General features: G+C 31.9%; 1 protein-coding gene across 1 annotated transcript; it reads right to left on the bottom strand.

Moving 5' to 3' along the window:
* Positions 1-904: 904 nt before the first annotated feature.
* On the bottom strand, positions 905-3,762 carry LOC107826631 (deoxypodophyllotoxin synthase-like). The gene is made up of 3 exons (XM_016653633.2): positions 3,351-3,762; positions 2,391-2,715; positions 905-1,247 (listed from the first exon to the last, which is right to left on the bottom strand). Exons 1-3 carry the CDS (start codon positions 3,728-3,730, stop codon positions 1,005-1,007), a joined length of 948 nt encoding a protein of 315 aa, XP_016509119.1. The 5' UTR covers positions 3,731-3,762; the 3' UTR covers positions 905-1,004.
* Between the last annotated feature and the right edge of the window lie 9,035 nt (positions 3,763-12,797).

The following is a 12,797-nucleotide window of genomic DNA, read 5'->3' as shown; positions in this document are numbered from 1 at the left end:
TATTTATACAATTACAATTTTCAAAGTATACATTCGTATTTGGTTGTCAAAAGTTAGACCAAACTTTGGCGAAAACATATTTCTAGTGACCCTATCAATGCAATGTAAGACGAAAGCGGCTTTTCCATGGCGGAATCATTATTGACTTTATTTATTATATTAGGACAATCAGAATGCTAATCTACTTATAAATTATAGTGCATAAAAATATACTACTATTTGAAGAGGTTGCAGTTTTGATTTAATTTCTATCAATTCATGTCAATTGGTAACTTTGACAAAAATCTAATATGACCTTAATAAAGTGACAAAGTCTTTTAGGACGAATGGATTGTTTGTACCTAAATTTATTAATTATTACCGGTTTGTCAAGTCTAAGGAAACTAGGACATAATAAGTTATTTGATTTAACAATTCTAAAAATATTAAAAAATGTTAACTGGGTGCGTTAATTAATTACTATCAGTAGATTAGATATTCATGATCTTGCCACTGTTAGCAAGTTCTAATGTATTACCAACTTACTTAGGAGTTCAAAAGAGTAACTTACAAATGAGAGTTTTAAACCTCAACTCCAAAGTTCTGCCCTTGTAAAAACACCTTAATTATCTTCTTTTTCTTTTTCAAGTCCAAAAGATTGGAGAATAACAATATATTTTCGTCCAGTCGGAAGGGCCACATATTGTGCTGTTATTTGGACTAGATGGTCAATTTTGTAGCCTTATATTTAGTAACTGGCCATTTTTGCAAAATTAGACTGGTAAGTAATATAGTTTTGAATTTTCAACTTCAGATCAAGTAGTCACTTTTGAACTTCAGGCCACGTATGCTCTAATTTAGAAAAACTGACCAGCTTCTAAATAGAAGCCACAACATTATTAAGTGTCTATTTGTGCAAATTAGCTAAGAGAAGTATGTAGCAAGTTACTTGCCTGCCTTATTACAGTGGCTAAAGATTACAACGAGCGAATCGTGATTATATTCCTAAAGCTTCCGAAAACGTTTCAAACCCCACAGAAGGCTCTGACAGTGTATTCCATTTGGTCGTTAATATGTTTGGCAAAGAAATCCAGCAATTCAAAGTTATCAAATGGTTGAAACTTGATAGGGTGTTTCTCATCAACAAGCTCTTCTGGGGTTTGTATCATCCCATTAATGTATGAGAAATGTGCTATTGTGTACCTTGGTTTGTTCTCCTTCACAATCACCCTATGTACAGGACAATGCAATCTGTTGTTGCTCCATGCCTTTGCAATCATAAAAGATATTAATTGTTTAGTTACTGTTTAAGGAGTAGTAGAGAATCATCAGGCTCGACATTATAGACTCTTAAAGAAAAGATTTAACTTAGTTATATCAACTCTTGTCATGTACATAGGTTTAATTGATTAGTCACTTGTTCATCTTTTTTACCCCCAAAAATTAGACTTCACAGTGAACAAAATAGTCATTTAATTATTTTTTTTAATATTTAAAATAAAAAATTACTCTTACTTATTAAATACACTTTTTAGTTAGCGAAGAAAATTAATTTCGACCAACCAACCAATTTTATATGTTATCCTTAAAATCAAATTATTTTTTTATTTGAATTATATAACATAATTTTAATTCCTTCCATGTTACTTTTCATAATATTTAGGACCTTCAAATTGACTAAGTAATATTTTTTTTAATTAAATTTTTCTTTATTTAAGCTATGCAAAAAGTTCTAGTATATTTGTCCTGCAAAAAATAGTTTGTCATAGAACGTATTCTTGTGCGATGTCAAATCTTCATCAACTTGACAAAAAAGAGGTCATATACTGCATAGAATATTTTTAAATCTTTGATGAAACGCCAACCTAGAATACCATACAAATAAAAATATGTGGTCAGTTATGGGTATTATACGTGACTTTAACAAATGAACAAAAAAAAAAAAGATTAAAAGAAGAAACACCAAAATAAAATAAAAAATTCTTTATAAGAAAACCAAACTAATTACGGCATTCACTAGAAATTGCATACTATTACAACTATGTCGACGAACTAACCAAAACAGTAGAAAGAAATATAAACCTGCTAACTAAATAATATACTGTTTATTATTTCAAGCTCATATATTTATATATTGTTCAATCAATTTGAATTTAATTTCTAGGCCGGTAAAATAATTTTAAAAATTTATTTTTTCAATGCAAATTTTATAATAATTAGCTTTATACTTTTTTCTTTAGTTTTTATTTTATAACTCAATCACATTTTTTAATAATATCTATTAATTTTTATAAAATTCTAAACTCATTGATACAGGGACACGCGCAATGCATGTATTATGAGACTAATAAATTAAAACATACTAATAGTATAAAATATTGTCACAAATTTAATCAATATAGAAAACTTACCGAAAATGCTTCCCCTACCATAACAAGAAAAGAATTAGCAGGAGTCATATCAACAGCCATCCATTCACCATCTTTGGTCTTAATTTCCAAACCATTAACTTGGTTCTGGTGAAGTATGCTCAGAAAAGTTTTATCAGTGTGAACTTGTGACCCAACATTTGATTCATCCAATTTTGGTGTCCTATACTTTATTAATCGAAGGAGATAAGTTGTTGATTCCTCTAGAGAATCATAGCATTTTTCTACTCCATAGCTCTCAAAAACCATCTTTTTCACCATCTTCTCCAAACCAGCTACTATGTTTGCATAGTCATGAATAATTTCACTAAATTAAGAAAAAAACATTAAGGATGAGACTACGTGCTAATTAGGCCACAATTCATTGCTCTATGTATGTAACTCAACTTTTGGAATGGACATTTTTTTGGGGGAGGGCCCGTTTGGCCATAAAATGTTTTTTACTTTTTTTTTTTTCGAAATTTTTTGACTTTTTCCAAAATCGTGTTTTGGCATGAAAATTTTAAATTTTACTTGAAGTTGAATTTCGAATTTTTTTGAAAATTTGAAAAACTTCGAAAAACTATTTTTCAAAATTTTCACTTCAAATCACTCACAAAAATTCAAAAGCAGCTCCAAAACTGGATTCATGTCCTAGAAATGAAAACAGAGAGAAATTACAGCTTATAAATTAGTATTGAATTCCAAGAATATTTTCATAAAACTTTGATCAAATAGAATGTTATTCGACTTCGAACAAAAATACCAAACAATTAATTAAATAAATATAAAAATTTGTGATTTAAACATCCATGATATTTTGATGACTATACGACCATGTCATTGAAAGTAACATAAGAAATTTAAAGTTAAAAAAGAGTTTTTAAATATATAAAGTTATCATTTTTTTCGAAACAGACTAATATATAAAGCGTGTTATATAAAATGAAACATATGGAGTACCTAAAGTGGTCATTTCCTGAAGGCCACATGAGGTTAGTAAAATTTTGAACTCCTTCAGCAGTTATTGCATCTCCAATATTAATCCCTAGGCTTTCTTGAAGAGGGAAATCAGGGATTTTTCCATAGTAGCCATAGAAGGGTTTTTCAGAAGTGTTATAAAGTTTGGTTTCTGTGGGAAGATCAAACAATTCTTCCACTGCTTGAAATATATCACTATTTAGCTCCGGCGAAACCGAGTCGTAAACCGCCAGAAAACAACCGCACTCTTCCAGTGCACGGCGGACTTCATCACAAGCTGAGAACCAATTCGAAGTATTAGGTTTCAAGTAGTGATTTGATAGGGTCAAGAGAGGAAGTCTTAGGGGTGTTTGATGACTCATGTTTGTAGCAGGTTATAGAAACCCTAATACTTTTGTAAGATGCATTTCTTGTTTTGCATGTATCCTTTATATAGAAAAAGGATTTACCTAACTTATTTATGCACTGACAATATAAATATATTTTATATTAATAGTATATTTTGGCATATTACAATAAGTGACATATCTGTTATAAATATATTATATTATGGATGTTCATTTAGTACTCCGTTGTAAATAAGCTTCTTCAAGAAGCTTATCCATATGGGACTCCACCGTAAATATGTTTATCTATTTAGTACTCTATTGGAAATAAGCTTCCTCAAGAAGCTTATCACTTCGGTACCCGGTTATGGATAAATATTACCCCCGGTAGAAGATTATCCATACCAGGTATAATAAGCTTATCCTTTCAGTACCCAATTATGGATAAACATTACCCCCGATAGAAGATTATTCATACCGGGTATAATAAGCTTATCCTTTCAGTACCCAGTTATGGATAAACATTACCCCCGGTAGAAGATTATCCATATCGGGTATAATAAGCTTATCCTTTCAGTACTCCGCTATGGATAAACATTGCTCTCAGTAGAAGATTATCCATATCTGGTATAGTAGCAACTTACACAACATCTTCCTTTCTTCTATAAATAGAAGTGATTTCAGTTCATTATGTACATCAGTTTGAATTCGAATAATATAACAGTTTCTCTCTATACTTGTCTTTACTTTACAGTCTTTATTTTATAACACGTTATCAGCACGAGACTCTGACATCTCGAGCAAATACTTTGAAAGTATTAGAGGTAAGAACTTTCTTTTCCTAAATAATGTCAAATCTTTCTAAACTTGAATTTGTAGCCCTGGATATATCGGGCAAAAGCTACATGTCTTGGGTGCTTGATGCTGAAATTCATCTTGATGCGATGGGTCTGGCAGACACCATCAAGGATAAAAATCAGGCATCAAACCAAGACCGTGCCAAAGCAATGATATTCCTACGTCATCACCTTGATGAGGGCCTGAAAATGGAATATCTCACTATTAAAGGTCCAGTCATACTGTGGAATAATTTGAAAGATAGATATGACCACCTGAAGATGGTCGTTCTTCCACAGACATGTTATGATTGGACTCATCTAAGGCTACAAGATTTTAAATCTATCAGTGAGTATAATTCTGCTATGTTCAGAATTATTTCCCAATTGAAATTATGTGGTGATAATATTATTGATCATGATATGTTGGAGAAAACTTTCACCACTTTTCATGCCTCGAATATGCTCATGCAGTAGCAATATCGAGAGATGGGATTTAAAAAGTATTCTGAACTTATCTCACATCTTCTTATAGCAGAGCAACATAATGGGTTATTAATGAAAAATCATGAAAGCCGACCTATTGGTTCTTGTCCATTCCCTGAAGTGAATGAGACGAACTTCCACCAAGCTAAACGTGGAAGAGGTCGTGGCCCCAGTCGTGGTCATGGCCGTGGTCGGGGAAGAAACCCCAATCATGGTAATAATAATGCACCAAAGAAGCCTCCTCACCACCAACAGTGGAAAAGGAAGGAACAAAAGCAAGAAGCGGTGCAAGCGCCAAATGCAGAAAATACATGCTATAGATGTGGAGGAAAAGGGTACTGGTCACGTACCTGTCGTACGCCAAAGCACCTGGTCGAGCTTTATCAAGCCTCCCTGAAGAAGACAGAGAAAAATGCTGAAGCAAATTTTATTTCTGAAGATAATTTAGACTTCATGCATTTGGATGTAGCTGATTACTTTGCACTCCCAGAAGGAGAAACAAGTCATATAATCGGTAGTGAATCTGTAAAAATGTAAATATTTTAATTTTTGTTGTTTGTAATAGATAGTATGGTTATGTAATTGTTGTACATAAATAATAGTTATGCTTTGATAATGATGTTTACTATAATATATTTTATTTATGTTATTTTGAAGAATATGGATAACCCTCAAATTATGTTTGGATCAAAGACAAATCATGAAGATATTTATGTTATTGATAGTAGAACAACTCATGCCATATTCAACGATCAGAAATACTTTTCTTATTTGTTTAAGGAAAAAGCAAATGTTTCAACAATTTCTGGTAATATAAGTTTGATTGAAGGCTCCGGAAGAGCCATAATATTTCTGTCTAAGGGAACAAAACTTATTATTGACAATGCATTGTTCTCCTCCAAGTCCTGAAGAAACTTGTTGAGTTTTATAGATATCCGCCGAAATGGGTATCATGTTGAGACAATAGATGAAATGAACAGGGAATATCTTTGTATTACAAAGAATATTCCTTGCCAGAAATGTATTGTAGAAAAGTTACCAACTTTATCTTCTGGCTTATACTATTCAAAAATTAGTACAATTGAAGCACACTCTATCGTAAACCAGAAGTTTACGGATTCAAATACTTTTGTGCTTTGGCATGACCGTTTGGGCCATCCCGGATCAATAATGATGAGACGAATTACTAAGAATTCGAGTGGGCATCCATTAAAGAACTTGAAGATTCTTACAAATGACGAATTTTCTTGTGATGCTTGTTATCAAGGAAAAATGATCACTAGACCATCAGCAATGAAGGTTGGTATTGAATCCCCTGCCTTTTTAGAGCGTATACATGGGGATATATATGGACCTATTCACCCACCAAGTGGGTTGTTTAGATATTTTATGGTCCTAATAGATGCATCTTCAAGATGGTCTCATGTGTGCCTCCTATCATCTCACAACCTGGCGTTTGCAAAGCTATTAGCCCAAATAATTCGATTAAGGGCACAATTCCCAGATTATCCTATAAAGGCTATTCGCCTTGATAATGCTGGAGAATTCTCATCTCAAGCTTTTGATGATTATTGTCTATCCGTTGGGATAAAAGTTGAACATCCTGTAACTTATGTTCATACTCAAAATGGCCTTGCAGAGTCATTTATTAAACGTCTGCAATTGATAGCAAGACCACTACTTATGAAAACAAAATTTCTCACTACTGCTTGGGGCCATGCTATCTTGCATGCAGCATCACTTATCCGTCTCAGACCGACACATTATAATAAATATTCTCCGTCAAAATTAGTTTTTGGTCATGAACCAAATATTGCCCATCTACGAATTTTCGGATGTGTTGTATATGTGCCAGTAGCACCACCACAACGTAGTAAGATGGGACCACAAAGAAGGATAGGAATATATGTTGGGTTTCAATCACCCTCTATTATTCGCTATCTTGAACCATTGACAGGAGATTTATTTACTGCTCGATTTGCAGATTGTCGGTTTGATGAAACAAATTTTCCACAATTAGGGGGAGAGAAAAAGGAAATCAAAAGAGAAATTGTGTGGAAAATTTATCATTATCTCACTTTGATCCCCGTACCCCTATATGTAATCAGGAGGTCCAGAAGATCATCCATTTACAGAATATAGCAAATCAAATGCCAGACGCATTTACTGATTTGAAAAGGATAACTAAGTCACATATCCCAGCAGAGAATGTGCCTATCCGAATTGATGTCCCAGTAGAACCACCTACTAGCATGAGAGCTAGTGAACCTAAAGCACGCCTGAAGCGTGGTAGGCCTTTGGGTTCTAAGGATCGAAATCCTCGAAAAAGAAAATCGACAAATGATCAAAACGATACTATGAAGGGATCTCCTGAAGAGACCCAAAATCTGATTAGTTCTGAGATTCCTGAAGAAATCAATGAACCCGAAGCTCGTGTGAGTGAGAAATTTTTAATAAGTTCGATCAGTGATGGGATTAATTTAAATCGATCTAAAATAGTGGTGGATAATATTTTTGCATATAATGTTGCACTTAATATTATGCAAGATAGTGAGGATCTTGAACCTCGATCTGTCGAAGAATGTCGACAAAGATCTGATTGGCCAAAATGGCAAGAGGCAATTCAATCGGAATTGAAGTCACTTGCTAAAAGAGATGTCTTTGGACCATTAGTCCAAACACCTGCTGGTATAAAACCAGTTGGTCATAAATGGGTTTTTGTGCGAAAAAGGAATGATAAAAATGAAGTTGAAAGATACAAAGCTCGCCTGTTGCACAAGGATTCTCACAACGACCTGGAGTCGATTTTGATGAAACATATTCATCTGTTATGGATGCCATAACATTTCGATATCTCATCAGTTTAGCACTACATGAAAAGCTTGAAATACATCTAATGGATGTAGTTACAACTTATCTGTACGGTTCACTTGATAATGAAATTTATATGAAAATCCCTGAAGGATTTAAAATGCCTGAAGTAAAATCTCAGGAAATGTATTCAATCAGATTACAAAGATCTTTGTACGGTTTAAAGCAATTTGGGCGCATGTGGTATAATCGCCTTAGTAAATATTTGCTGAAAGAAGGTTACATAAATGATGTTATTTGTCCATGTATTTTTATAAAGAAAATGGCATCAGAATTTGTTATACTTGTTGTTTATGTTGATGACATAAATCTTGTTGGAACTCCAGAAGAGCTCCAAAAGGCAATTGAATATCTTAAGAAAGAATTTGAGATGAAAGATCTTGGAAAGACAAAACTTTGTCTTGGTCTGCAAATTGAACATTTAGCAAACGAGATCTTTATCCATCAATCTGCCTATATAGAAAGGGTCTTAAAACGCTTTTACATGGACAAAGCGCACCCATTGAGTACACCAATGGTTGTTCGATCACTTGAAGTGAATAAGGATTTGTTCTGACCTCCAGAAGAAAACGAGGAACTCCTTGGTCCCGAAGTACCCTGTCTCAGTGCAATTGGTGCACTAATGTATCTTGCTAATGCTACAAGGCCTGACATAGCATTTTCTGTTAAATTACTAGCAAGATATAGTTCTTCTCCTACACGGAGACATTGGAACGAGATTAAGCATATATTGCGATATTTAAAGGGAACTCTTGATATGGGTTTGTTTTATGCTAACAAAGATAGTGCAGACCTTGTTGGTTATGCAGATGCAGGTTATTTATCTGATCCCCATAAAGCTCGATCTCAAACCGGCTACGTATTTACATATGGAGGTACTATCATATCATGGCGCTCCACAAAGCAATCTATTGTTGCTACTTCTTCAAATCACGCTGAGATAATAGTTATTCATGAAGCAAGTAGGGAATGCGTATGGTTGAGATCAATAGTTCATTTTATTCAAGAAAAATGTGATTTGGAATGTGAGAAAAAACCCACAATTTTATACGAAGACAATGCTGCATGCATAGCCCAATTGAAGGGAGGATTTATAAAAGGAGATAGAACGAAGCACATTTCACCAAAATTATTCTACACACACGATCTTCAGAAAAGTTGTGACATTGATGTGCAACAAATCCGTTCAAGTGATAATCCAGCAGATTTATTCACTAAATCTCTGCCAACTTCAACTTTTGAGAAGATGGTATACAAGATTGGAATGCGGAGACTCAAATATTTGAAACAAAGTTTTCATCAGGGGGAGTAAAATACGCGATGTACTCTTTTTCCCTTACTAAGGTTTTTTCCCATGGGGTTTTCCTTATAAGGTTTTTTGAGGCACCTGGCAATGCGTCTTACTAAATATGTGTACTCTTTTTTCCTTCACTGGGATTTTTTCCCACGTGGTTTTTCCTAGTAAGGTTTAAATGAGACACATTATCTTTTAATGAACATCCAATGGGGAGTGATATAAATATATTATATTATGGATGTTCATTTAGTACTCCGTTGTAAATAAGCTTCTTCAAGAAGCTTATCCATATGGGACTCCACCGTAAATATGTTTATCTATTTAGTACTCTATTGGAAATAAGCTTCCTGAAGAAGTTTATCACTTTGGTACCCGGTTATGGATAAATATTACCCCCGGTAGAAGATTATCCATACCGGGTATAATAAGCTTATCCTTTCAGTACCCAGTTATGGATAAACATTACCCCCGATAGAAGATTATCCATACCGGGTATAATAAGCTTATCCTTTCAGTACCCAGTTATGGATAAACATTACCCCCGATAGAAGATTATCCATATCAGGTATAATAAGCTTATCCTTTCAGTACTCCGTTATGGATAAACATTGCTCTCAGTAGAAGATTATCCATATCTGGTATAGTAGCAGCTTACACAACAACTTCCTTTCTTCTATAAATAGAAGTGATTTCAGTTCATTATGTACATCAGTTTGAATTCGAATAATATAACAGTTTCTCTCTATACTTGTCTTTACTTTACATTCTTTTGTTTTATAACAATATCTCATTTTCTGAATTATACTAACCATACTTTGAATTTATAGTAATTAAGTTATATTATCTTTTAGGTAACGTGAATAGTACAAAATTCCTTATACACTATCTGAAGAATTTAAACATACAACAAAATACATTTTGTACAATAATCTTTTATTTTTGTCTATTTAAAATTCTCATAGATGTGCTCTGCGTTTGTTGATTATCTGATATTAAAAAATAAAGTTGTTCTACGTATTTAGACAACGACGAATTTGAGACTTTGTCTAAAAAACTTAATACTATACAGTAGTAGTTTTCAATTTTCATTTATGGTTGACTTGTTTGTCTTACATACTCTTCATTTAAAAAGATCTATTCAAAGAAACCAAATTAAAGTTAGTTGGGGTTGACATTGACATATACTATTTCAGGTTCCATTGTTCCTAGATCCAAACTTAACATGGTTAGATTTGTTCCGTTAAAATTTAATTTTGTGCGTTCTTATATTACTACGTAATATATTTCTTGGGATCATAAGTAACTGTGGAATTTTTTTATTTCTGATAATTCTGCGTTAGTTATATGGCGGTTATATGAATAATTAAGAAGGGACAGCCGGACAAGTTAATATATAGAGCACAGAGTTATGGGAGATAGATACGGGTATTTTTACAATATGCTTTATAAAAAGAAATGCAAGAAAACCAAGCGCTTAATTCGTAAAATTTACACATTTTTCATAATCGTAGTGTTTGGGCTAGCTTGTACGCAGGGGCAGAGCTAGAGTATCGCTACGAATTTTGCCGAACGTAATAGCTTTAGTTGAAACTTTATATGTCTTAAAGATCCACCGAATATGTATAAATTATTAATTTAGAACTTAATTACTTAAAATAGATTAAATCCAGAACCCATACGCTTCAATCCCGGCTTCGTCTCTATTTGTGCGCACCTCAACTAATTTCATGGGATATCAATTATCTTCCACCAACACATATATAAGTAATTCAATCCCCAAAACTTAGACAAATAAAAAAAACAAAAGAACTAGTAACATTGTAAAAAGGTCCATAAAAGATTTAGCCACGTTATTAAATTGGAAAAATCAAAACGAAAAAGGATAAATTCGTTATTGGTTGACACGAAACGACATCATTAATCACATGTCATATTTAATCTTTGTTCTAATCGCATATTTAAGCAACAGCCTCAGCCCGTCCTTTAGCACAAAAATATTGCAATTGAAACTTCATAATCTTTTGCTTTTCAACTTAACTACTGTTAGTACCAGCGCGGATGCGCGGACACTAATCATGTCAAATATTTAAGTTATTTTGATTGTATGTAAATAATCTTAAAATTTATACTTTCTCAATAAATATAGATAATCATTGGATATTAACTACATGAAAAAATTTAACGATTTCTTCTATTTTTGTTTTTTGATACCATTCTTGCTGGTGTCATTGGATCCTAAAAATAGTCAAGAAGCAAAATAATAACTCATATTTATGGCAAAACAATCAAATGTTGAGACAATGAATGACTCTTTGGATAAGACTTAACTCTTTTACTACTACTTGAACTCTTATTTGGTGTGTTGATATCTCTTAAATATATTTCTTTCTTAAAATTTCAGTTTATAAAACATTATTTTTCAATAATAATTATTTTTATAATAATGTAATTGAAAATATTATTCTTAATTCAAAACTCATTTCAGTTGGCTATCTAAAAATATAAAAAAAATTCTTTAGCTAGTGAATTTGTTTTAATCCATTTTGATAATTGACATTAACCATGTTAAATATCTGAATTATTTGAATTATATGTAAATAACCTTAACATTTAAACCTTCTAAATAATTATAGATAATCGTCAGATATTAATTAAGAAACACTACATGAAAAAATACTAACATTTTCTCAATTCTCGTAGTGATAATTTTATTTTTGTACTATTCTCATTGGTGTCATTTGAACATAAAAATAGCCAAAAAGTGAAATAATAACTCATATTTACGGAAAAACACAAAGGTTGACATGATATAAACGATTCTTTGATTACGACGTGATTCTTATACTACGACTTGAACCCTTAGTTGGAATGATTTTATCTTTCAAAAATATTTCTATTTTGAAATTTCAATTTCTAAAACTTTATATATATTATAATAATAATTATCTTTATAATGATGCAAGTGAAGATATTATTCTTAATTTAAAATTCACTTTAATCGGCTATCTAAAAATTTAAATGATTCTTTGGCCGGATTTATTTCAGTATGACTCCACTTTAAGTTTATCGATATCTCTAGCCCCAGAATTTGAATTTTTAATATCCTATATATACAAAAATTTTGTTCTTTGAATTATTAAATGTTAAATTAGTTGATTATTATTATAAAATATTGCATATATTGTCTTAAAATTGTCGAGTAGTTTATCTTTCGACATCATACTTGGCTTAACCTCAATGCAAACTACTCAAATTGCATTCCAATTCAAATTCAAATATCATATGAGTTTGTTAGTAATAGTGATTTTTTAAAAACGACACATAATGTAAATTAGAAAAAAATCAAAAATATTCTTATTATAATCTATGTATTTGAGTTGAAAAAAAAATATTTGAAATCGATGAGATTAACTTTCAAATTTTTTATACTCAACAAAGATGAAACATAAGAAGAAATTTGTTGTCATCTTTTATTTCTCGTTTTTTAGATTTTTATAATATGTTTTTCAATATTTATTTTCTTTTATCTTATTTTTTATGTCATTATTTCTGTTGTTATAAAAAATTAATTTATTTAACTATAAAAGGATGAGTTTTAATAAAAATTGTTTAC

Source organism: Nicotiana tabacum, chromosome 1, assembly GCF_000715075.1.
Source record: "Nicotiana tabacum cultivar K326 chromosome 1, ASM71507v2, whole genome shotgun sequence".
Lineage (NCBI taxonomy): Eukaryota > Viridiplantae > Streptophyta > Magnoliopsida > Solanales > Solanaceae > Nicotiana > Nicotiana tabacum.
Note: the sequence above shows the minus strand (reverse complement) of the source record. Positions and strands in the feature narration are given on the sequence as shown.

Excerpts from the sequence above, each read along its gene's own strand:
- LOC107826631 (XM_016653633.2), bottom strand. The coding sequence starts at position 3,730 with ATGAGTCATCAAACACCCCTAAGACTTCCTCTCTTGACCCTATCAAAT. Across the intron at positions 2,716-3,350 it reads TCAGGAAATGACCACTTTAG|TGAAATTATTCATGACTATG; the intron begins GTACTCCATATG and ends TTCTTAATTTAG. Across the intron at positions 1,248-2,390 it reads TGGTAGGGGAAGCATTTTCG|GCATGGAGCAACAACAGATT; the intron begins GTAAGTTTTCTA and ends ATGATTGCAAAG.